The sequence below is a fragment of the Melospiza georgiana genome, chromosome 31 (assembly GCF_028018845.1).
Source record: "Melospiza georgiana isolate bMelGeo1 chromosome 31, bMelGeo1.pri, whole genome shotgun sequence".
Lineage (NCBI taxonomy): Eukaryota > Metazoa > Chordata > Aves > Passeriformes > Passerellidae > Melospiza > Melospiza georgiana.
Window position 1 is genome coordinate 507,897 of NC_080460.1, and position 27,122 is coordinate 535,018.

The 27,122-nt window shown below is 46.8% G+C and overlaps 1 protein-coding gene across 1 annotated transcript; it reads left to right on the forward strand.

Moving 5' to 3' along the window:
* Positions 1-27,122, forward strand: ENTPD4 (ectonucleoside triphosphate diphosphohydrolase 4). Its single transcript, XM_058042307.1, is given in 13 exon segments — positions 1-8; positions 934-950; positions 953-1,118; positions 2,335-2,540; positions 4,015-4,165; positions 5,883-5,986; positions 8,279-8,338; positions 9,754-9,878; positions 14,705-14,871; positions 16,347-16,659; positions 20,398-20,483; positions 23,732-23,893; positions 25,872-27,122. Coding segments are annotated over 13 exon segments (1,791 nt in total). The 3' UTR covers positions 26,098-27,122.

Consider the following 27,122-nt stretch of genomic DNA (forward strand, 5'->3'; position numbering starts at 1 on the left):
ATGGGCAGGTAAGGATCCCAGAGGAACTGTGGGAAGGACAGGGAACCTAATCAGGAATTCCAGCGTGGGAATGGTGTCCTGAGTGCTCTCAATCCACAGCAAAAGGGGCAGCCACAGCTCCCTGGGAATTCCATCCCAGCCCCTCCCCACTCTCCCAGGCAGGAATTCCTTCCTAATATCCCATCCATCCCTGCTCTCTGGCAGTGGAAGCCATTCCCAGTGTCCCATCCCTCCATCCTTTGTCCCCTTTCCAGCTCTCCTGGAGCCCCTTCAGGCCCTGGGGAACTGCCCTGAGGTTCTCCAGGATCAGATTTCTCCAGGATCATTCCCAGATTTCCATTCCCTGAATCACAAGCCAGGCTTTTCCCTCTTTTCTGCCCATAATTTTTCCTGAGACTTCGAAAGAAAGCCAGGAGATAAAAAGGAGCTGCAGCTCCAAAGCCAGCAAAATCCCAGGGGATCCTTCCATCCTCCTCAGCCCCAAACCAGCAAATCCCAGGGGATCCTTCCATCCTCCTCAGCCCCAAACCCAGCAAATCCCAGGGGATCCTTCCATCCTCCTTAGCCCCAAACCCAGCAAATCCCAGGGGATCCTTCCATCCTCCTCAGCCCCAAAGCCAGCAAATCCCATGGATCCTCCTCAGCCCCAAAGCCAGCAAATCCCATGGGATCCTCCTCAGCCCCAAACCCAGCAAATCCCATGGGATCCTCCTCAGCCCCAAACCCAGCAAATCCCATGGGATCCTTCCATCCTCCTCAGCCCCAAAGTCAGCAAATCCCATGGGATCCTTCCATCCCCCTCAGCCTCACTCCCAGGCACTCCCACACTTCAGAATCCCATCCCAGCCCCTCCCCACCCTCCAGGCAGAATTTTCCCTGCTTTTAGCACCAAACCCATCCCTCAATCCGCTCGTTTCTCCCTTGGCGTTCCAGGATCAGCATCTCGTGCCTGCTCCCGCCTCGTGGCACTTCAGCCTCTCCCCCGTGGGCTGTCCCCGCGTCCTGAACGCGTCCCTGCGGCAGCTGCTGCTCCTGGGGGCGGCCGCGGCCGCGGCGGCGCTGCTGCTCTGCTCCCTGCTGGTGGTGCGGGGGAAGCACCGCGACGGGAAATTCCACAGGTGAGGGAATCCTCGGGAATGGGGAATTGCTGCTCTGCTCCCTGCTGGTGGTGCGGGGGAAGCACCGGGACGGGAAATTCCGCAGGTGAGGAGAGGGAATTCCATGGGAATGGGGAAATGCTGCTCTGCTCCCTGCTGGTGATCCGGGATAGGAACCGGGATGGGAAATTCCACAGGTGAGGAGAGGGAATTCCATGGGAATGGGGAAATGCTGCTCTGCTCCCTGCTGGTGGTGCGGGGCAAGCTCTGGGACAGGAAATTCCAGAGGTGAGAGAGGAGGGAATTCCATGGAAAACAGGGAATAGGGAGTGGGGAAATGCTGCTCTGCTACCTGCTCCTGATCTGTGGCTGGGAAGGAAAATTCCACACGTGAGAGGGCACAGAATTCCACGGGAAACAAGGAATGGGGAAAGGCTGCTCTGCTCCTGATCCGTGGCAAGCACCGTACCCCGGAAGGGAAATTCCACAGGTGAGAGGGGAGGGAATTCCATGGGAAAAGAGGGAAAGTATTCCCTGGAAAAAAGGGAAAGAATTTCATAGAAAAGAATGAAATGGAGCTTTTGAGGAAAGGGGAAACGCTGCTCTGCTCCTGTTTCACAGCAAGTCCAGCTCCTGGGACCGGAGCTTCCACAGGAGCTTGGCTCTCATTCTCAAGGTTGTTTATTTTCTCTTATCTGTTCCATTCTGTCTCTGACCTGCTGAGATCTGTCCAGCAGGTCGGGTTGTGGCACAGTCCCTGCCCTTGGGGTGGTGTTGCCTTTTTATACTGAGAACTACCTGTGCTTTATTTACAATAATTTTCCAGTACCTATCCCCTGTGTTAGACAGTCTGTCTCTGGTCTAAACCAATCCAGAAGTGTCACCATCACAGCAGAGGATGGAGGACGAGAAGAAGAAAAAGGAGAAAGGCTGGACATGCCCAGATTCCTCCATCTTGCCTCTTGAACCCCCATTATAAAAACCCCAAAATACTACTTTTTCACCCAGTGCCAAATTCACTGTCATTCTACTCAAACCCTTGTGGCTTGTAACTCCTCACCCAAAGTTGGGAATTGTTTCCATGGGCTGAAATCAAAGGCTCAGGTGTTTGTGACTCCGTGCCAAGGTCTCTGAGCCCCCTGCCAGGGTCTGGAATCACCCGGGGCAGCCAGAGGAATTTCCTGGGTTCTGACATACAGGGAGCCAAATTCCCTGCAGCAATTCCCATTTTGCCCAGGTACCTGGCCAGGGTGAGGGACACGGAGGCCACGGACACCGGGAACCCCAACCTGAGCTACGGCATCGTGGTGGATTGTGGCAGCAGCGGCTCCAGGGTGTTCGTGTACTGCTGGCCCCGGCACAACGGCAACCCCAAGGACCTGCTGGACATCCAGCAGATGAGGGACAGCTCCAGGAAACCCGTGGTGATGAAAATCAAACCAGGTACTGGCAAAAACGTGGAATTTCTCCATGATTTTTTTTCTCCTAACTTTGATTCCTGTGCTGCAAAGTGGCTGGATAAAGGATATTTCCATGTTGTGAGGGTGGAAGAGAGTTCAAGGTGTCTTTGGGATTGGTTTGTAGGGATATTTGTAGAGCTCAAATCTGAAATGGGGCAGGAGGGAGAGGTTTGTCCATGGGACAGGAACAGGAAAAGGTGCTATTGATATATAGTATGAATAGTATACTATATATATATATATATAATATATATAAAATATATATAACATATATAATAGTATGCTATATATATAGTATATGGTATATATATACTGTATACTATAGTATATATATGAGTATAATATATATATTATATACTATAGTATATATATAACATATATAATAGTATGCTATATATATAGTATATATATATACTGTATACTATAGTATATATATAAAAGTATAATATATATATTTTATACTATAGTATATATATAATATATAATAGTATACTATATACTATTTATACTATATATAATATAATAGATGAATAGTATACTATTCTTTAGTATAGTTTAGTGTAGCATTCTATAACATAACATAACATAACATAACATAACATAACATAACATAACATAACATAACATAACATAACAGCTTTTGTTATTATCTTTTTAACATTCTGTAAGTATCCTTTCTGTAGATAGTATATAGTATGAATAGTATGCTATATATATATTATATATACATAATATATTCTATAATTGTATGCTATATATACTATATATATCATATAATATATATTATGATTAGTATGCTATATATACTATATATATCATATAATATATGAATATAGTGTTTTTTAGTATAATTTAGTACAGCATAATATGATATTATATACAATATGATATTATATGATATAATATGATATTATAGATAATGTGATATATAACACAATATAATATAGGGTAGTATAATGCAATGCAATATAATATAACGTAATATAATATAATATAATATGATATATGATATGATATGATATGATATGATATGATATGATATGATATTATATATAATATGATATATAATGTGATATAATATAGGGTAGTATAATGCAATGCAATATAATATAATATAATATAATATAATATAATATAATATAATATAATATAATATAATATAATATAATATAATATAATATAATATAATATAATATAATATAATATAATATATAATATGTCAATCATATAGTGTCATCTGATATAATGTCATATGATACGATACAATATAAATGTAATATAATATAATGTAATATAGTGTAATATAATACAACAATGAATCAGCCTTCTGAGGGCATGGCTCAGGTTCGTCATTCCTGCCTTCATTGGGGCACCCCACACACTCACCACCCCTGCTCAGCGTGTCCCAGGCAGTGCTGCAGCTGCAGCTGTTCCTCTCCCCCCTTTGTGTTCTGCAGGAATTTCGGAGTTTGCCGGCTCTCCCGACAAGGTCAGTGATTACATCTCGCCCCTGCTGAGCTTCGCTGCCGAGCACGTGCCCCGCTCCAAGCACAAGGAGACTCCTCTGTACATCCTGTGCACTGCTGGCATGAGGATCCTGCCCGAGAGGTGAGCGATTCCCTGCTTTGCTTTTTGGGAATTCCAGCTGGATCCCAGCTCTGCTTCCTGCACTCCAGAGTGGCTGGGTAAAGGGTATTTCCCTGTCGTGAGTGTGGAAGAACTCCAGGGGTTTTTTGGGACTGGTTTGCAGGAGTTTGAGTCACAAATGGGGCAGGAGGGAGAGGATTTTCCATGGGACAGCAACAGGAAAATCATTGTGGTGAAAATCAAGCCTGGTGCTGGGAGAAACATGGAATTTCTCCATGATCTCCTCTCCTGACTCTGGTTCCTGCACTGAAACGTGGCTGGATAAAGGATATTTCCCTGTTGTGAGTGTGGAAGAAGTCGAGGGATTTTTGGGATTGGTTTGCTGGAGTGTAAGTCACAAATGGGGCAGGAAGGAGAGGATTTTCCATGGGACAGCAACAGGAAAAGGTGGTGATGAAAATCAAGCCAGACACTGGGAAAAGTCAGCTCCATGTGGGAATTCCTCCATGGTTTCTTCTCCTAACTCTGTGCCCCATGAGTAGCTGGTTAAAGGATATTTCCAGCATGGAACAGCTCCAGGGATTTTTGGGGTTGGTTTGCAGGAGTTTGAGTCACAAATGGGACAGGAGGGAGAGGATTTTCCATGGGACAGCAGCAGGAAATTCATTGTGGTGAAAATCAAGCCTGGTGCTGGGAGAAACATGGAATTTCTTCAGGCTTTCTCCTAACCTTGCTTCTTGCACTGAAACGTGGCTGGATAAAGGATATTTCCCTGTTGTGAGTGTGGAAGAACTCCAGGGGATTTTTGGGATCAGTTTGCAGGAGTTTGAGTCACAAATGGGACAGGAGGGAGAGGATTTTCCATGGGACAGCAACAGGAAAATCATTGTGATGAAAATCAAGCCAGGTGCTGGGAGAAACATGGAATTTCTCCATGATCTCCTCTCCTGACTGTGCTCCTCCTCTCCTGACTGTGCTTCCTGCACTCCAAAGGGTGTGAATAAAGGACGTTTCCACCTTGTGAGTGTGGAAGAACTTCAGTTTTCTTTGGGATTGGTTTGTTGGGATATTTGTAGAGCTCACATCTGAAATGGGGCAGGAGAGAGAGGTTTGTCCATGGGACAGGAACAGGAAAAGGTGGTGATGAAAAACAAACCAGGTGCTGGGAGAAACATGGAATTTCTCCATGATTTCCTCTCCTAACTCTGCACTCCAAAGTGGCTGGATAAGGGATATTTCCATGTTGTGAGTGTGGAAGAACTCGAGGGGATTTTTGGGATTGGTTTGCAGGAGTGTAAGTCACAAATGGGACAGGAAGGAGAGGATTTTCCACAGGACAGCAACAGGAAAAGGTGGTGATCTAAGTCAAACAAGGTGCTGGCACAAACTTGGATTTTCTCCATGATTTCCTCTCCAAACTGTGCTTCCTGCACTTCAAAGTGGCTGGATAAGGGAAATTTCCAGGTGGAAGAGCTCCAGGTTTCTTTGGGATTGGTTTGCAGGAGTTGAAGTCTGGAATGGGGCAGGAGGGAGAGGATTTTCCTTGGGACAGCAGCAGGAAAAGGTCATGATGGAAATCAAGCCAGGTACTGGCACAAACATGGAATTTCTCCATGATTTCCTCTCCTGACTCTGCTTCCTGCACTCCAGAGGCTCTGGATAAAGGATATTTCCAGCATGGAACAGCTCCAGGTTTTTTGGGATTGCTTTAATCCAATTTTTTTGTGGAATTTTGCAGCCAGCAGAAAGCCATCCTGGAGGATCTGCTCACAGACATCCCCGTGCACTTTGATTTCCTCTTCTCTGACTCCCACGCTGAGGTGATTTCTGGCAAGCAGGAAGGTAGGGGAGCCTTGGGAGAGTGACTGGGAAATATTTGGGATTTCCAAGGGATGATTTGGGGTATTTTTATTGGTTATTCAAACCCTGCTTTGCTTGAGAGCCTTTATTCCTCAGGAGAGGAATATTCCTTTGTTCCTTCCTCTGGAATATTCCTTTGTTCCTCTGGAATATTCCTTTGTTCCTCTGGAGCTCCTGATGGGTCAGATATTTGCTGATTATCCCTGAAAATTTACTGGAATTCAATCTGGAAAATATTTAGGAATTCCAGGGGATTATTTGGGGTATTTTTATTGGTTTTTCAAATCCTGCCTTGCTTGAGAGCCTTTGTTCCTCAGGAGCTCTGGAGTTCCTGAGGGGCCAAATCTTTGCTGATTGTCCCTGAAAATTTACAATTTACTGGAATTCAATGTGGAAAATATTTAGGATTTCCTCTAATGGAACTGAATCTGTAAAATATATAGGAATTTCAAGGGAAGATTTGGGGTGTTTTTGTTGCTTTTTCAAATCCTGATTGGCCAAATCTTTGCTGATTATTCCTGAAAATTTACTGGAATTCAATCTGGAAAATATTTGGGATTTCCAAGGGATTATTTGGGGCATTTTTATTGGTTTTTCAAATCCTGCTTTTCTTGAGAGCCTTTGTTCCTCAGGAAAGGAATATTTCTTTGTTCCTCCGGAATATTCCTTTGTTCCTCTGGCCTCATGATGGGCCAAATCTTTGCTGATTATCCCTGAAAATTTACTGGAATTCAGTCTGTGAAATATTTAGGATTTCTTCTAATGGAACTGATTCTGGAGAATATTTGGGGTTTCCAAGGGAAGATTTGGGGTGTTTTTGTTGCTTTTTCAAATCCTGATGGGCCAAATCTTTGCTGATTATCCCTGAAAATTTACTGGACTTCAATCTGGAAAATATTTAGGATTTCCTCTAATGGAATTGAGTCTAGAAAATATTGGGGATTTCCAAGAGATTATTTAGGGAATTTTGGTTGCTTTTTCAAATCCTGCTGTGCTTGAGAGCCTTCATTCCTCAGGAAAAGAATATTTCTTTGTTCTTCTGGAATATTCCTTTGTTCCTCTGGCCTCATGATGGGCCAAATCTTTGCTGATTATCCCTGAAAATTTACTGGAATTCAATCTGTGAAATATTTAGGATTTCTTCTAATGGAACTGAATCTGGAGAATATTTGGGGTTTCCAAGGGAAGATTTGGGGTGTTTTTGTTGCTTTTTCAAATCCTGATTGGCCAAATGTTTGCTGATTATCCCTGAAGAATTACTGGAATTGAATCTGGAAAATATTTAGGATTTCTTCTAATGGAATTGAATCTGGAAAATATTGGGGAATTCCAAGAGATTATTTAGGGAATTTTGGTTGCTTTTTCAAATCCTGCTTTGCTTGAGAACCTTCATTCCTCAGGAAAAGAATATTTCGTTGTTCTTCTGGAATATTCCTTTGTTCCTCTGGCCTCCTGATGGGCCAAATATTTCCTGATTATCCGTGAAAATTTACTGGAATTCAATCTGGGAAATATTTAGGATTTCTTCTAATGGAACTGAATCTGGAGAATATTTGGGGTTTCCAAGGGAAGATTTGGGGTGTTTTTGTTGCTTTTTCAAATCCTGATTGGCCAAATGTTTGCTGATTATCCCTGAAGAATTACTGGAATTCAATCTGGAAAATATTTAGGATTTCTTCTAATGGAATTGAATCTGGAAAATATTTCGGCTTTCAAAGGGATGCTTTGGGATATTTTTATTACTGGAAAATATTTAGGAATTTCAAGGGAAGATTTGGGGTGGTTTTGTTGCATTTTCAGATCCTGATTGGCCAAATCTTTGCTGATTCTCCCTGAGAATTGAATGGCACTGAATCCATTTCCTCTCAAGGGAGGGAAGGATAAATCCCAACATTCCTGGTGGAAGGAACTTTGCAGGATGAGATGATTTAAAAGCAGAGATGTTTTGGTTTGATCACCAGAACCTTCAAATCCCTTTCAAATTTCATTCCCTTCAATTCTTCCCTGGATTTCACACATCAAAGTGTGTTTCATTCATTCAGCCAGGAATTCCAGGAATTTTGTCATGGCATTGACCTGGCAGAGGGGAAAATCATCAGGAATCCCTGATTAATTAATGATTTCCCAGGAATGATTCTCAGCAATGAAGGATTTCCCAGGAATGTTTAACTTGTATGACTTTATAAAATAAAAATGAGCAATAAATTAAATGTTTCAATCTGCTTTGGAGTTTATCATCCTGCAATTCCAGATGTGTTTCATTTCCCCCTGCAGGAGTCTATGCATGGATTGGGATCAACTTTGTCCTGGGGAGATTCGAGCACACGGACGATGGTGAGGACCTGAGGGGGGCTGGGGGCTCCAGGGGGTGCAATTCCAGATGTTGGGATGGGAATTGCATCTCCAGATGTTGGGAAGCAGTTCCAGCCATGGGAATTTAATTTCCAGATGTTGGGGTGCAGTTCCAGCCATGGCAAACGTTGCGTTTCCAGATGTTGGGATGCAATTCCAGCCAGATGTTGGGAAGCAGTTCCAGCCATGGGAATTTAATTTCCAGATGTTGGGAAGCAATTCCAGCCATGGGAGTTCCACTTCCAGATGTTGGCATCCAATTCCAGCCAGATGTTGGGAAGCAGTTCCAGCCATGGGAGTTGCGTTTCCAGATGTTGGGATGCAGTTCCAGCCAGATGTTGGGATTAAATTCCAGCCATGGGAATTGAATTTCCAGGTGTTGGGATGCAATTCCAGCCATGGGAGTTGCACTGCCAGATGTTGGGAAGCAGTTCCAGCCATGGGAATTGAATTTCCAGATGTTGGAATGTAATTCCAGCCAGATATTGGAAAGCAATTCCAGCCATGGGACTTCCACTTCCAGATGTTGGGATGCAATTCCAGCCAGATGTTAGGAAGCAGTTCCAGCCATGGGAATTGCACTTCCAGATGTTAGGATGTAATTCCAGCCATAGGAGCTGCACTTCCAGAGGTTGGAATGTAATTCCAGCCAGATGTTGGGATCCAATTCCAGCCATGGGAGTTCCACTTCCAGATGTTGGGATGCAATTCCACCCATGGGAGTTGCACTTCCAGATGTTGGGATCCAGTTCCAGCAATGGGAATTGCACTTCCAGATGTTGGGAAGCAGTTCCAGCCAGATGTTGGCAGCTGCTGCAGGGTTGGGTTGGCTCCACTCCCACCTGGAGCTTTGACAGCCACAGGCAGCAGCTCCTCCCTGCCTGGATCCCCAGGAGTTTTCCCTGTGGCCCACTGATTTTTCCCTTTTCCCCAGTGATTTTTCCCATTTTCCCATGGATTTTTCCCATTTTTCCCATTGACTTTTCCCATTTTCCCAGAGGACGAGGCAGTGGTAGAGGTGCAGGTCCTGGGCAGCGAGCAAAGGGATTTTTCCCAGTTTCCCATTGATTTTTCCCAGTTTCCCACTAATTGTTGCCCTGTGGAAATGGAAATCAGTGGAAAAATGGAAATTGATTTTCCCCAATGGAAAATAATTTTAACCTATTCCCATGGATTTTTCTGTGTTTCACATTGATTTTAACCTATTTTCCATGGATTTTTCTGTTTCCCATTGATTTTAACTTAATTCCCATGGATTTTTCTGTGTTTCCCATTGATTTTAACCTATTTCCCATGAATTTTTCCCAGAGGATGAAGCTGTGCTGGAGGTGCAGGTCCCTGGCAGCAAACACAGGGATTTTAACCTATTTCCCATCAATTTTTCCCATTTTTTCCAGAGGATGAAGCTGTGGTGGAGGTCCCTGGCAGCGAGCACCACGATCCCATTTTCCGCAAGAGAACCGTGGGGATCCTGGACATGGGCGGGGTCTCCACACAGATCGCCTACGAGGTGCCCCAAAGTGTAAGCCTTGCCTGGCCTCCCCCTTCCAGGGCTCATTTCAGCTCCTTTTCCTTACTTTCCCATCCTTTGGAGTCCTCCATCCCATCCCATCCCATCCCATCCCATCCCATCCCATCCCATCCCATCCCATCCCATCCCATCCCATCCCATCCCATCCCATCCCATCCCATCCCATCCCATCCCATGGATTCCATCCCATCCCATGGATTTCATCCCATCCCATCAGTCCCATGGATCCCATCCTGTCCCATCTTATGGATCCCATCCCATCCCATGGATCCCATCTCATGAGTCCTATGGATCCCATCCCATCCCATCCCCTCCCATCCCATGGATCCCATCCCATCTCAAAGATCCCATCCCATCCCATTCCATTTCATGGGTCCAATGGATTCCATCCCCTCCCATGGATCCCATCCCATCTCATCCCATCCCATCGGTCCCATGGATCCCTTCCTGTCCCATCCCATGGATCCCATCCCATGGATCCCATCCCATCCCATGGATCCCATCCCATCAGTCCCATGGATCCCTTCCTGTCCCATCTCATGGATCCCATCCCACCCCATCCCATCCCACGGATCCCATCTCCACACCATCCCATCCCATCCCATCCCATCCCATCCCATCCCATCCCATCTCCACACCATCCCATCCCATCCCATCCCATCCCATCCCATCCCATCCCATCCCATCCCATCCCATCCCATCCCATCCCATCCCATCCCATGAATCCTATCCTGTCTCATGGATCCCATCCCATCCCATTCCATCTCATGGGTCCCATGGATTCCATCCCATCCCCTGGATCCCATCCCATGGATCCCATCCTATCCCACTGATCCCATCCCATTCCATGGATGCCATCCCATCCCATCCCATCCCATGGATCCCATGATCCCATCCCATGGATCCCATCCCATCCCATCCCATGGATTCCATCCCATCCCATCCCACCCCATCCCCATCCCCACCCCATCCCATTCCCAATAGAATTTGTTTTTTTTCATTCCCGTCACTCAAATCCTGCATCAATCCTTCGTTTTTAATCTTCCTGGACAGTTTAAAATCCCTTAAATGCCAAAATTCGCATCCTGGAGCTTAAAACCCAAAAATTCTTGGTGGTTCCCATAAAAAGCCTTCCATAAAAATGGCTTTTTCCTTTAATTTTTGGGAGAAATGGAATTATATCATAGCATTGCTTTGTCCCAAACTGATCATAAATTGCTCCAGTTTCACTGAGTTCTGGAGAAATTCTTGAATTTTTCAAGCTGAAATTAATTGAGAATAATCTAAAGGAAAAACAGCATCAAATCCCCACGTTTGGCTCTGTTCTAATAATGGATAAATTGAGTTTTTAAATCCTGTGGGATGATGTTTCCCTAATTAATTCCCCAATTCCTCCGTTTTAATTAACAGAAATTATTTGGAATGGAATGGAATTATTAATTTGGAATGGAATTATTGATTTGGAATGGAATTAATTGATTTGGAATGGAATTATTAAAATCTGGACATTCAGCTCCAGAGCAGATCCAGTCAAATATCAGCTGGGAAAACGGGGATGAAAATTCCTGCCTGTGGGGTGGTTTTATCTGAGCATAAATGGTAATAAAATGGGAATTTTGGTCATGGAATTCTGTCCTGGGAATCAAGAATGAGAGGGGAGGAAGTGAAGCACTGAATTCAGCAGCCACAATCCACATTTTTCCATGGGGGAGGAAAATTCCAGGCTCCTCAGAAGCAATTCCTGGGCTTTGCAGGGCCAGGGATCTGAAATTCCAGATTTTGCTGTCCCTGTGAAGTGATCTTTGTCAAAATGATGTGGGAAGTGATCCTTCCCAAAAAAACCACTTTTTTTATTTTGTTCCCTCTCTGAAATAATCTTGGATTTTCCAAATAAAATGGGAAATATGATAATTCCCAAGGAAAACTCCTCAATTTTGCTCTCCTTATGAAATAATCTTGGATTCCACAAATAAAATGGGAAAGATGATAATTCCCAAGGAAAAATCCTTTTTATTTTTTTTTTGCTCTTCCTATGGAGTAATTCTATTTCTTAACAAAAAATATGAGAGAGATGATAATTCCCAAGGAAAACTCCTCAATTTTGCTCTCCTTATGAAATAATCTTGGATTCCACAAATAAAATGGGAAAGATGATAATTCCCAAGGAAAAATCCTTTTTTTTTTTTTTTTTGCTCTTCCTATGGAGTAATTCTATTTCTTAACAAAAAATATGAGAGAGATGATAATTCCCAAGGAAAATTTTGCTCTCCCTCTGAAATAATCTTGGGTTTTCCAAATAATGTGGGAGATGATCATCCCTGAGGAAAACTCCTGAAATATCTGGATTATAAAGGGCTGGAAAACATTGGGAAATCTGCCCAGGGCAGAGTGGAGTTCTGATTCCTGGGAATATCCCAAAACCATGGATGTGGCTCCTCAGGAATGTTGGATTGACGATCTTCAAGATCTTTTCCAAGCAGATCACATCCATGATGGGGAAGAGATGGGTGAAATTAGAGATGTCCAAGATATCAAAAAAAAATTCATTTTTGGATCAGGATCATCGCAGTGATTCCTGATTTTGCAGTTGGATTGATGATCTTTAAGATCTTCAAGATCTTTTCCAAGCAGGTCACCTCCACGATCCCATGGGAATATCTGTGCAGGAAGCACAGACAGGAGAGGAGAGCGCTAAAGAGATGGATGAGGGGTGAACTTAAGGTGTCCAAAATGTCCCAAAAAATTCATTTTCAGATCAGGACCATCCCAATGATTCCTGATTTTGCAGTTGGATTGATGATCTTTAAGATCTTTTCCAATGAGAACACCTCCACAATCCCATGGGAATATCCAGATATCCTGGGAATATCCCAAAACCATGGATGTGGCTCTTCAGGACTGTTGGATTGATGATCTTTATGATCTTCAAGATCTTTTCCAACCACATCACCTCCATGATCCCGTGGGAATATCCTTCATCCAGAGTGCAGGAAGCCCAGACAGGAGAGGAAAGCACAGAAGAGATGGGTGAGGGGTGAAATTAGAAATGTCCAAGACATCCAGAAAAATTCATTTTAGGATCAGAACCATCCCAATGATTCCTGATTTTGCAGTTGGATTGATGATCTTTAAGATCTTCAAGATCTTTTCCAAGCAGGTCACCTCCATGATCCCATGGGAATATCTGTGCAGGAAGCACAGACAGGAGAGGAAAACACTAAAGAGATGGATGAGGGGTGAACTTAAGGTGTCCAAAATGTCCCAAAAAATTCATTTTCAGATCGGGACCATCCCAGTGATTCCTGATTTTGCTGTTGGATTGACGATCTTCAAGAGCTTTTCCAAGCAGAACACATCCATGATGGGGAAGAGATGGGTGAAATTACAGGTGTCCAAGATATCAAAAAAAATTCATTTTTGGATCAGGATCATGGCAATGATTGCTGATTTTGCAGTTGGATTGATGATCTTTAAGATCTTCAAGATCTTTTCCAAGCAGGTCACCTCCACGATCCCATGGGAATATCTGTGCAGGAAGCACAGACAGGAGAGGAAAGCACTAAATAGATGGATGAGGGGTGAACTTAAGGTGTCCAAAATGTCCCAAAAAATTCATTTTCAGATCAGGACCATCCCAGTGATTCCTGATTTTGCTGTTGGATTGATGATCTTCAAGGTCTTTTCCAACCAATAACCTCCATAATCCTGTGGGAATATCCTTTATCCGAATGCAGGAAGCACAGATAGTAGAGGAAAACACTAAAGAGATGGGTGAAATTAGAAATCTCCAAGATAGCCCAGAAAAGTTCATTTCTGGGTCAGGATCATCCCAGTAATTTCTGATTTTGCTGGATCAGGCAGGAGGCACAGACAGGAAAGCACTAAACAGATGGGTGAAATGAGAGGTGTCCAAGACATCCCAAAAATTCATTTTTGGGTCAGGACCATCCCAGTGATTCCTGGTTTTGCTGTTGGATTGATGATCTTCAAGATCTTCAGGATCTTTTCCAAGCAGATCAGCTCCACTATCCTGTGGGAATATCCAGATATCCTGGGAACATCCTAAAACCACAGATGTGGCTCTTCAGGACTGTTGGATTGATGGATCTTCAAGATCTTCCAGATCTTTTCCAACCAATAACCTCCACAATCCTGTGGGAATATCCATTATCCAGAGCACAGGACACACAGACAGGAGAGGAAAGCACTAAAGAAATGGGTGAACTTAAAGGTGTCCAAGACATCAAAAAAAATTCATTTTCAGATCAGGACCATCCCAGTGATTCCTGATTCTGCTGTTGGATTGATGATCTTCAAGATCCTTTCCAGCCAATAAACTCCATGATCCTGTGGGAATATCCTTTATCCAGAGTACAGGAAGCACAGAGTTGGGTGAGGGGTGAGCTTAAAGGTGTCCAAAATATCCCAAAAAATTCATTTTAGGATCAGAACCATCCCAATAATTCCGATTTTGCTGTTGGATTGATGATCTTCAAGATCTTTTCCTCCACAATCCTGTGGGAATATCCTTTGTCCAGAGTACAGGAAGCACAGAGTTGGGTGAGGGGTGAAATTAGAGGTGTCCAAGACATCCCAAAAATTGCTTTTAGGGTCAGAACCATCCCGATAATTCCTGATTTTGCTGTTGGATTGATGATCTTCAAGATCTTTTCCTCCACCATGCCACGGTAATATTCTTTATCCAGAGTGCTGGAAGCAGAGTTGGGTGAGGGGTGAAATTAGAGGTGTCCAAGGCATCCCAAAAACTCATTTTGGGTTCAGGAGCACGGCAGTGATCCCCAGTTCTGCCGCTGCAGGAGGAGGTGGCCAAGAGCCTGCTGGCCGAGGTGAACCTGGGCTGCGACGCGCACCAGACGGAGCACGTGTACCGCGTGTACGTGGCCACCTTCCTGGGCTTCGGCGGCAACGCCGCGCGCCGGCGCTACGAGGAGAGCCTGTTCTCCAGCAGCCTGCTCAGGAACAGGTACGGGGAGCCGTGCAAGGAGGAGTGCTCCAGCCCTGGGAGGGACTGCCTGGAGCTGGAAAGGGGGGAATGGTCCTGGGTGTTGGGTGGGGAGGGAAGATCTGGGAAATGGAGATGGATTCCCCCTCAGGAATTGGAGTATGGGGTCAAACTGAGGTTTAGGTTGGATTTCAGGAAGGAATTCCCAATGTGAGGGTGGTGAAAGGCTGGGATGGAATTCCCAGAGGAGCTGAGACTGCTCCATCCCTGGGAGTGTCCAAGGCCAGGTTGGAGCAGCCTGGGGTCATGGTCCTGGAAAGACAGGAATGATCCTGGATGTTGTGTGGAGAGATCACTGCATGTCTGGTGTGGGATGGGAAAATCTGGGAGGTGGAGAGGGATTCCTCCTCAGGAGCTGGAGTAATGGAGTCAAACTGAAGTTTAGGTTGGATTTCAGGCAGGAATTCCCAATGTGAGGGTGGTGAGGGGCTGGGATGGAATACCCAGAGGAGCTGTGGCCACTCCATCCCTGGGAGGGTCACCTTGGAGCAGCCTGGGGTGGTGGATGGTGGTCCTGGAATGGTGGGAAGGGTCCTGGGTGTTGTGTGGAGAGATCACAGCACTTCCAGTGTGGGAAGGGAAAATCTGGGAAGTGGGGAGGAGTTGGAGTCAGCTGAAAAAGTGGAAATCTAGGTTGGATTTATGGAAGAATTCCCAATATGAGGGTGGTGAGGGCTGGGATGGAATTCCAAGAGCAGCTGTGGCTGCTCCATCCCTGGGAGTGCCTGAGGCCAGCTGAGCTCAGTCTGTCCCCCAGGCTGCTGGGCAGGCAGGCTGGGCCTGGCTGATCTCTCTCCCTGTCCCAGGCAGACCAGGCTGAGCTAGGCCTTGCTGAGCTGGGCTTAGCTGATCTCTTTGCCTATCCCAGGGTGGGCAGGCTGAGCTGGGCCTAGCTGATCTCTCTCCCTGTCCCAGGCAGGCCTTGCTGAGCCAGGCTTTGCTGAGCTGGGCTTTACCGATCTCTCTTCCTAGGCAGGCCAGGCTGAACTGAGCCAGGCCTTGCTGAGCCAGACTTTGCTGATCTCTCTCCCCAGGCAGGTTGGGCTGAGCTGTGCCTAGCTGATCTCTCTCCCTGTCCTAGGCAGGCTGGGCTGAGCTGAGCCAGGCCTTGCTGAGCCAGGCCTTGCCGATCTTGCCGCAGGCAGAGCCCTCAGGCCCCCATCCCAGACCTGTGCCTGCTGCGGGACATGCAGGACGAGCTGCGGCACCGGGCTGAGCTGATCCAGGCCTTGCTGAGCCAGGCCTTGCTGAGCCAGGCTTTGCCAATCTCTCTGCAGGCAGGCTGGGCTGAGCCCTCAGGCCCCCATCCCGGACCCGTGCCTGCCGCGGGACATGCAGGATGAGCTGTGGCACTGGGCTGAGCTAGGCAGGCCTTGCTGAGCCAGGCTTTGCTGAGCCAGGCCTTGCTGAGCCAGGCTTTGCCGATCTCTCTGCAGGCAGGCCGGGCTGAGCCCTCAGGCCCCCATCCCAGACCCGTGCCTGCCGCGGGACGCGCAGGACGAGCTGCGGCACCGGGGGCTGCGGCTGCAGCTGCGCGGCACCGGCGACTTCCAGCTGTGCCGGGAGCGGCTGCGGCCGCTGCTGAACCGAACCAACGGCACCGGGAGCTCCCTGAACGGCGTCTCGCAGCCCCCCCTGCACCTGCAGAGCAGCGAGTTCTACGGCTTCTCCGAGTTCTACTACTGCACCGAGGACGTGCTGCGCATGGGCGGCGACTACAGCGCGGCCCGGTTCACCAAGGCTGCACAGGTGGGGAGATGGGGACAGGGCTGACTCAGAGTGGCCTCCATGAGGGTTTGAGTCCCACAGTCCTGCAGGAAAACATTGCCTTAAGAGACCCTAAATTGATAAATTCTCTAGGGCTGCACAGGTGGGGAAATGGGGACAGGGCTGACTCAGAGTGGCCTCCATGAGGGTTTGAGTCCCACAGTCCTGCAGGAAAGCATTGCCTTAAGAGACCCTAAATTGATAAATTCACCGAAGCTGCACAAGTGTAAAAGGGGATCAGTTCCTAATTTAGAACAGCTCTCCATGAGGGTTTGATTCCCTAAATCCTGCAGAAAAACTTTGCTGTAAGAGATCCCAAATTCATAAATTCACTGAAGCTGCGCAGGTGGGGAAACGGGGTCAGGTCTAACTCAGAACAGCTCTCATGAGGGACTGATCCCCCAAGTTCTGCAGGAAAACTCTTCCTTAAGAGATCTCACATTCATGAATTCACCAGAGCTGCACAGGTGGGGAAATGGGATCGGGTCGAACTCAGAATGGCTTCCATGAGGGTTTGATTCCCACAGTCCTGCAGAAGAACATTGGCTTAAGAGATCCTAAATTCATAATTTCACTAAAGTTTCACAGGTGAAAAAACAGGCACAAATTTGTAATTAATGACATCTCTCCATAAGGATTTTGTTCCCAAAGTCTTGCAGAAAACCATCGCCTTAAGAGATCCCAAATTCATAAATTCACTGAAGCTGCACAGGTGGGGAAACGGGGTCGGGTCTGACTCAGAACAGCTCCCATGAGGGTTTGATTCCCACAGTCCTGCAGGAAAACATTGCCTTAAGAGACCCTAAATTGATAAATTCTCTAGGGCTGCACGGGTGGGGAAATGGGATCAGGTCTGACTCAGAATGGCCTCCATGAGGGTTTGAGTCCCACAGTCCTGCAGGAAAACTCTTCCTTAAGAAATCCCAAATTCATAAATTCACCAAAGCTGCTCAAGTGAAAAAGGGGATCAATTCCTAATTTAGAACATCTCTCCATAAGGGTTTGATTCCCTAAGTCCTGCAGAAAAACTTTGCTTTAAGAGATCCCACATTCATAAATTCACTGAAGCTGCACAGGTGAAAAAAGAGGCATAAATTTCTAAATAATAACATCTCTCCATAAGGATTTTGTTCCCAAAGTCTTGCAGAAAACCATCGCCTTAAGAGATCCCACATTCATAAATTCACTGAAGCTGCACAGGTGGGGAAATGGGATCAGGTCTGACTCAGAACAGCTCCCATGAGGGTTTGATTCCCACAGTCCTGCAGGAAAACTCTTCCTTAAGAAATCCCAAATTCATAAATTCACCAAAGCTGCACAAGTGAAAAAGGGGATCAATTCCTAATTTAGAACAGCTCTCCATAAGGATTTGATTCCCTAAGTCCTGCAGAAAAACATTGCTTTAAGAGATCCCACATTCATAAATTCACTGGAGCTGCACAGGTGAAAAAAGAGGCATAAATTTCTAATTAATAACATCTCTCCATAAGGATTTTGTTCCCAAAGTCTTGCAGAAAACCATCGCCTTAAGAGATCCCAAATTCATAAATTCACTGGAGCTGCACAGGTGGGGAAACGGGGTCGGGTCTGACTCAGAACAGCTCCCATGAGGGTTTGATTCCCACAGTCCTGCAGGAAAACATTGCCTTAAGAGACCTAAATTGGTAAATTCTCTAGGGCTGCACGGGTGGGGAAATGGGATCAGGCCTGACTCAGAGTGGCCTCCATGAGGGTTTGATTCCCACAGTCCTGCAGGAAAACTCTTCCTTAAGAAATCCCAAATTCATAAATTCACCAAAGCTGCACAAGTGAAAAAGGGGATCAATTCCTAATTTAGAACAGCTCTCCATAAGGATTTGATTCCCTAAGTCCTGCAGAAAAGCATTGCTTTAAGAGATCCCACATTCATAAATTCACTGAAGCTGCACAGGTGAAAAAAGAGGCATCAATTTCTAAATAATAACATCTCTCCATAAGGATTTTGTTCCCAAAGTCTTGCAGAAAACCATCACCTTAAGAGATCCCAAATTCGTAAATTCACTGAAGCTGCACAGGTGGGGAAATGGGATCAGGTCTGACTCAGAACAGCTCCCATGAGGGTTTGATTCCCACAGTCCTGCAGGAAAACTCTTCCTTAAGAAATCCCAAATTCATAAATTCACCAAAGCTGCACAAGTGTAAAAGGGGATCAATTCCTAATTTAGAACATCTCTCCATAAGGATTTTGTTCCCAAAGTCTTGCAGAGAAACATTGCCTTAAGAGACCCTAAATTCATAAATTTGCTGAAGCTGCACAGGTGAAAAAACATGCATAAATTTCTAATTTAGAACATCTCTCCATAAGGATTTTATTCCCAAAGTCATGAAGCAAAGCATTGCTTAAAGAGATCCTAAATTCATAAATTCACTAAAGCTGCGCAGGGGAAAAAAGGGATCAATTCCTAATCTATAACATCCTCAAGGATTTTGTTCCCAAAGTCCTGCAGCAAATATCTTTGTGTGGATCAAAATATTCCCACAAAATTTGAGATTTGCCTGACTGCATATTCCCAGAGAGTTTAATGTTAATTCCACCCCAGATTCCAAATGTGGATCAAAATATTCCCATGAAATTTGAGATTTGCCTTACTGGATATTCCCAAAGAGTTTAACATTAACTCCATCCCAAATCCCAAGAGTTGAGCATTAATTCCACCCAAAATTTCAAATGTGGATCAAAACATTCCCATAAAATTTGGGATTTGCCTGACTGGATATTCCCAGAGTTGAACATTAATTCCACCCCAACTTCCAAGAGTTGAACATTAATTCTGCCCCAAATTCCATGTGTGGATTAAAATATTCCTGTGAAATTTGGGATCTTGGATATTCCCAGAGAGTTGAACATTAATTCCACCCCAAATTCCAAATGTGGATCAAAATATTCCCACAGAATTTGGGATTTTCCTTGCTGGATATTCCCAAAGAGTTTCACATGAATTCCACCTCAGATTCCAAGAGTTGAACATTAATTCCACCCCAAAATCTAAGAATTGAACATTAATTCCCAAATTTCAAATGTGAATCAAAATATTCCCATGAAATTTGAAATTTGCCTTACTGGATATTCCCTGAGAGTTGAACATTAGTTCCAGCCCAAATTCCAAATGTGGATCAAAATATTCCCTGAAAATTTGAGATCCTGGATATTCCCAAAGAGTTGAACATCAATTCCACCCCAAATTCCAAGAGTTGAGCATTAATTCCACCCAAAATTTCAAATGTGGATCAAAACATTCCCATAAAATTTGGGATTTTCCTTGCTGGATATTCCCAGAGTTTAACATTAATTCCACCCCAGCTTCCAAGAGTTGAACATTAATTCTGCCCCAAATTCCAAGTGTGCATCAAAATATTCCCATGAAATTTGGGATCCTGGATATTCCCAGAGAGTTCAACATTAATTCCACCCCAAATTCCAAATGTGAATTAAAATATTCCCATGAAATTTGGGATCCTGGATATTCCCAGAGAGTTTAACATTAATTCCACCCCAAATTCCAAATGTCGATCAAAACATTCCCACAAAATTTGCGATTTTCCTCGCTGGCACTGCAATCTGCTGTTACTTTTTGGTTTTTTGGCGTTTCAGATGAATTTTTTTCAGGTGGGATTTTCCTCCTCCAGGCGGGAGGAGCGCTGGGATCATTCCCTTTTCCCCGTTTTTTTGATTCCCTGCAGGATTATTGTGCCACCCGCTGGTCGGTGCTGCGGGAACGCTTCGAGCGCGGCCTCTACGCGCCCCACGCGGATCTGCACCGGCTCAAGTGAGCGGGGTGGGCTTGGGCTGGGCCTTGGGTTTTGGGCTGGGCCTTGGGTTTTGGGCTTTGGGCTTTGGGCTGGGCTTTGGGCTTTGGGCTTTGGGCTGGGCTTTGGGCTTTGGGCTTTGGGCTTTGGGCTTTGGGCTTTGGCTTTGGGCCTTGGGCTGGGCTTTGGGCTTTGGCTTTGGGCTTTGGGCTTTGGGCTGGGCTTTGGGCTTTGGGCTTGGCTTTGGGCTGAGCTTTGGGCTTTGGGCTGGGCTTTGGGCTTTGGGCTGGGCTTTGGGCTTTGGGCTTTGGGCTTGGGCTTTGGGCTTTGGGCTTTGGGCTTTGGGCTTGGGCTTTGGGCTTTGGGCTTGGGCTTTGGGCTTTGGGCTTTGGGCTTTGGGCTTTGGGTTTTGGGGTTTGGGCTGGGCTTTGGGCTTTGGGCTGGGCTTTGGGCTTTGGGCTTTGGGCTTTGGGCTGGGCTTTGGGCTGGGCTTTGGGCTTTGGGCTTTGGGCTTTGGGCTTTGGGCTTTGGGCTTTGGGCTTTGGGCTTTGGGCTTTGGGGTTTGGGCTGGGCTTTGGGCTTTGGGCTTTGGGCTTTGGGCTGGGCTTTGGGCTGGGCTTTGGGCTTTGGGCTTTGGGCTTTGGGCTTTGGGCTTTGGGCTGAGCTTTGGGCTTGGCTTTGGGCTTTGGTCTTTGGGCTTTGGGCTTTGGGCTGAGCTTGGCTTTGGGCTTTGGGCTTTGGGCTTGGCTTTGGGCTGGGCTTTGGGCATTGGGCATTGGGCTTTGGGCTGGGCTTTGGGCTGGGCTTTGGGCTTTGGGCTTTGGGCTGGGCTTTGGGCTGGGCTTTGGGCTTTGGGCTTTGGGCTTTGGGCTTTGGGCTTGGCTTTGGGCTGGGCTTTGGGCTTTGGGCTTTGGGCTTTGGGCTTTGGGCTGGGCTTTGGGCTTTGGGCTTTGGGCATTGGGCTTTGGGCTTTGGGCTGGGCTTTGGGCTTTGGGCTTTGGGTTTTGGGGTTTGGGCTGGGCTTTGGGCTGGGCTTTGGGCTTTGGGCTTTGGGCTTTGGGCTTTGGGCTTTGGGCTTGGCTTTGGGCTTTGGGCATTGGGCTTTGGGCTTTGGGCTGGGCTTTGGGCTTTGGGCATTGGGCTTTGGGCTTTGGGCTGGGCTTTGGGCATTGGGCTTTGGGCCTTGGGCTGGGCTTTGGGCTTTGGGCTTTGGGCTTTGGGCTTTGGGCTTTGGGCTGGGCTTTGGGCTGGGCTTTGGGCTTTGGGTTTTGGGCTTTGGGCTTTGGGCTTGCCTTTGGCCAGGAACTTCCTCCTGCCAGGCCTGTCCATTTGGTGGATCACTGAGAATGGGAAAAAAACTTGGGAAAGGCCTGAGGATTGCGAAAAAAATCCCTTGGAAAAGCTGAGAATTCCAGATTTAATTGTGCCCCGCGGACGCTGGGATGCTGAGCTGAGCTTATCCCATTCTCCCTGACTGATTGCCCATTCCTGACTTAATCCCACCCAGAACTGCCAGGGCCTTTCCATTTCATGGGACCACTGGAAGTGGGAAAAACCCATGGAAAAGCTGAGAATTCCATGTTTCATTCTGCCCTGCAATTGCTGTAATACTGAGCTGAGCTCATCCCGTTCTCCTTCACTGATCCCACTGTCCCCGATCCCGTTTTCTGCCTGATCCCACATTTCCTGCCTGATCCCATTTTTCCTGCATAATCCCACTCTCCCTGATCCCATTTTTTCCTGGCTGATCCCACTGTTCCTGCCTGATCCCACTGTCCTTGAGTGATCCCATGTTTCCTGGCTGGTCCCACTTTTCCTGTCTGATCTTGTTGTCCCTCATCCCATTTCTCCTGGCTGATCCCACTGTCCCTGATCCCATTTTCCTGGGCTGATCCCACATTTCCTGGCTGATCCCACTGTTCCTGATCCCACTGTTCCTGATCCCACTTTTCCCGACTGACCCCACTGTCCCTGATCCCATCTTTCTGGGCTGATCCCATTTTTCCTGGCTGATCCCATTTTTCCTGGCTGATCCCACTGACCTTGATGACTGATCCCATGTTTCCTGACTGACCCCACTGTCCCTGAACCCATTTTTCCTGGCTGATCCTACATTTCCTGCCTGATCCTATTGTCCTTGATCCTTTGTTTCCTGGTTGATTCCACGTTTCCTGGCTGATCCCACTTTCCCTGCTTGATCTCACTGTCCCTTATCCCATTTTTCCTGGCTGATCCCACTGTCCCAGATCCCATTTCTCCTGGCTGACCCCACGTTTCCTGCCCGATCCCACTATCGTTGACAGATCCCACATTTCCAGGCTGACCCCACATTTCCTGACTGATCCCACTGTCCTTGGCTGATCCCGCTTTTCAGGGCTCATCCCACATTTCCCTGACCCCACTGTCCCTCATCCCATTTCTCCTGACTGACCCCACATTTCCTGGCTGATCCCACTGTCCCTGATCCCATTTCTCCTGGCTCAGTCCACATTTCCAGGCTCACCCCACATTTCCAGGCTGACCCTACATTTTCTGGCTGATCCCATGTTTCCTGACTGATCTCACTGTCCCTGACCCCACATTTCCTGACTGACCCCACATTTCCAGGCTGACCCCACTGTCCCTCATCCCATTTTTCCTGGCTGATCCCACTGTCCCTCATCCCATTTCTCCTGGCTGACCCCACATTTCCTGACTGATCCCACTGTCCTTGGCTGATCCCACTTTTCAGGGCTCATCCCACATTTCCCTGACCCCACTGTCCCTCATCCCATTTCTCCTGACTGACCCCACATTTCCTGGCTGATCCCACTGTTCCTGATCCCATTTCTCCTGGCTCAGTCCACATTTCCAGGCTCACCCCACATTTCCAGGCTCACCCCACATTTCCAGGCTCACCCTACATTTTCTGGCTGATCCCATGTTTCCTGACTGATCCCACTGTCCCTGACCCCACATTTCCTGGCTGATCCCACATTTCCCTGACCCCACATTTCCTGACTGACCCCACATTTCCTGGCTGACCCCACATTTCCCTGACCCCACATTTCCTGGCTGATCCCACTGTCCCTGATCCCATTTCTCCTGGCTCAGTCCACATTTCCAGGCTCACCCCACATTTCCAGGCTCACCCCACATTTCCTGGCTGACCCCACATTTCCAGGCTGACCCTACATTTCCTGGCTGATCCCACTGTCCCTGATCCCATTTCTCCTGTCTCAGTCCACATTTCCTGGCTGACCCCACATTTCCTGGCTGCTCTCCCCAGGTTCCAGTGCTTTAAGTCTGCCTGGATGTTCGAGGTTTTCCACCGGGGCTTTTCCTTCCCGGAGAGCTACGGCAGCCTGAAGACGGCGCTGCAGGTCTACGACAAGGAGGTGCAGTGGACGCTGGGGGCCATCCTCTACCGCACCCGCTTCCTGCCCCTCAGGTACCCCAGGGACCCGGGAGAGCTCTGGGAAGGGGAATTGTGGGCTGGGGAAGAGGTGGTGATCCCTGAAATTGGGGTTTTTAGAGCCTCCTCCCCAAAACGGGTTTGGATTCCTGCCCAGAGCCACGTTGGAAGTGGGATTTGGTGTCCAAAGTGTGGCTGTTGTCCCTCTGCTCTTTTCCAGGGATATCCTCTCGTAAATCTGGGAAAAGCCTTTGGGAGAGGATTTTGAGAATGGGAATTTGTGGCTTTTAGAGCCTCAGCTTGTGGGTTTAGAGCTTATTCCACCCAAACGAGCTGTGATTCCCACCAATCTGGCAGTAGACTTTTGCCTCTAAGACATGCCCGTTGTCCCTCTGCTGTTTTCCAGGGACATTCTCTCAAAAATCTGGGAAAAGCCTTTGGGAGAGGATATTGGGGATGGGAACTTGTGGTTTTACAGCTTCAACTTGTGCTTTTTTAGAGCTTATTCCACCCAATGAGCTCTGATTCCCACCAGGTTGGAAGCAGAACTTTCCCTCTAAGTCGTGCCCGTTGTCCCTCTGCTCTCTTCCAGGGACATCCTCTCAAAAATCTGGGAAAAGCCTTTGAGAGAGTAACTTGTGGTTTTTGGAACCTCAACTTTTACTTTTTTGAGCCTCAACTTGTGCTTTTTATAGATTATTCCACCCAACGAGCTCTGATTCCCACCAGGTTGGAAGCAGAACTTCCCCTCTAAGCCGTGCCCGTTGTCCCTCTGCTCTTTTCCATGGACATCCTCTCAGAAATCTGGGAAAAGCCTTTGGGAGAGGATTTTGAGGATGGGAATTTGTGCTTTTTAGAGCGTCAACATGTGGATTTTAAAACCTCAACTTGTGCTTTTTTTCTTATTCCACCCAATGAGCTCTGATTCCCACCAGGTTGGAAGAGGAACTTTGCCTCTCAGACATGCCCGTTGTCCCTCTGCTCTTTTCCAGGGACATCCTCTCAAAAGTCTGGGAAAAGCCTTTGGGAGAGGATTTTGGGGTTGGGAGCTTGTGCTTTTTAGATCCTCAGCTTGTGGTTTTTAGAGCCTCAACTTCTGCTTTTTATATCCTGTTCCTCAAAATGGGCCTTGATTCCTGCCCTGAGGCCAGCTGGAAGTGGAATTATGCCTCGAAAGCGTGCCTGCTCTTTTCCAGGGACATCCTTGCAAGAATCTGGGAAAAGCCTTTGGGAGAATAATTTTTGGGATGGGAATTTGTGATTTTTAGAGCCTCAACTTGTGCTTTTTTGGGGTCTCAACTTGTGCTTTTTTGGGGCCTCAACTTGTGCTCTTTGGAGCGTATTCCACCTAATGGGCTCTGATTCCCACTGGGTTGGAAGCAGAATTTTGCCTCTAAGACATGGCCGTTGTTATTCTGCTCTTTTCCAGGGAAATTCTGTCCAAAATCTGGGGAAAGCCTTTGGGAGAGGACTTTGGGAATGGGAACTTGTGGTTTTTAGAGCCTCAACTTGTGGTTTGTAGAGCTTTTTAGATCCTGTTCCTCAAAATGGGCTCTGATTCCTACAGTGAGCCCAGTTGGAATTGGAATTTTGCCTCCAGAGCATTTCTGCTCTTTTCCATGGACATCCTCCCAAAAATCTGGGAAAAACCTTTGGGAGAGGATTTTGGGGATGGGAACTTGTGGCTTTTAGAGCCTCAGCTTGTGCTTTTTTAGAGCTTATTCTACTCAATAGGCTCTGATTCCTGCCATGTTGGAAGCGAAACTTTGCCTCTAAGCTGTGCCCATTGTCCCTCTGCTCTTTTCCAGGGACATCCAATCAAAAATCTGGGAAAAGCCTTTGGGAGAGGATTTTGAGGATGGGAATTTGTGCTTTTTAGAGTGTCAACATGTGGATTTTAAGACCTCAACTTGTGCTTTTTTTCTTATTCCACCCAATGAGCTCTGATTCCCACCAGGTTGGAAGAGGAACTTTGCCTCTCAGACATGCCCGCTGTCCCTCTGCTCTCTTGCAGGGACATCCAGCAGGAGAATTTCCGTGGCATCCACTCCCACTGGAGGAGCTTCTCCTTCGTCTACAACCACTACCTGTTCCTGGCCTGCTTCCTGGTGGTGCTGCTCTCCATCCTGCTCTACCTGCTCCGCCTGCGCCGCATCCACCGCCGGCTGCTCCCGCCCGGCGCCGCCTCCCCGCCCCTGTGGCTGCCCGAGGGGCTCCCCCCACAGAAAATCCCAGCCTAGGGCTCCAGGTGCAGCCTTCACCCACACACACTCGCTGAAAAAAAAGCCATTTTTGCCTCAGGGTTCCTCCTTTTTTTTGCCCCCTTTTTGGAGAAGCGGGAGTTGGGAATTCCGGGCAGGCTTGGGAGTTCCAGGGGAGTGGGGCGATGAGGGAAAAATGCCAAAAAAAAAAGAGTTTGTTGGGAATGTTGCACTTGAGGATGTGCAGAGTTGAGTTCCCACCTTTGGGAGAGGTTGAAATCCCAGAATGAGTTTGGATTTTCTCAATTGGAAATGGGAAAATGGGATTGGAATGAGCTTGGGTTTTCCTTGCTGGATTCCAGCATTGCCATCCCTGCTCTCACTTGGGAGTCTCAACAAGAAGAAGTTCCAAAAGCAGGGAAAAAATAAACAAAAAACCCCTTTTAGGATATTTTGTGTGATTTTTCCCTTCTGGAATCACTCCTGGGATGGAGTGAGTTCCCATGTTTGGGAGAGGCTGAAATCCCTTAACTGAGATTGGATTTTCCCAATTGGAAATGGGAAAATGGGATTGGAATGAGCTTGGGTTTTCCTTGCTGGATTCCATCCCTGCTCTCACTTTGGAGTTTCAGACAACAAAAAGTTCCAAAAGCAGGAGAAAAAATAAACAAAAAAACCCCGTTTTAGGATATTTTATGTGATTTTCCCTTTCTGGAATCACTCCTGGGATGGAGAAGGAAAATCCCTCACATCCACTGCTGTGCTTCCATAAAAAACTGCTTCCATCACTTCTGCTCCCTCCTTTTTTTCCTTGGAAAAGGGAGAAGGATTTCCTCCTTTTTCACCCTCCCAATGGCACCAGTCGCTGCTTTTAATCCCAAATTTCTGTTCCATAATGGTGGAGAGACCTCCCAGAAACTCCAGGAATGTGAAGAGAACTGGAAAAGCAGAGGAGAACGTGCACAGGGTCTTTCCAGGTCCTCTGGTAATTTATATTTTATTTAAAACTGTTGATTTTACTTGAAAGTCAGTTTGTCCATGATTAAAAGTGGGATTTCTATGAA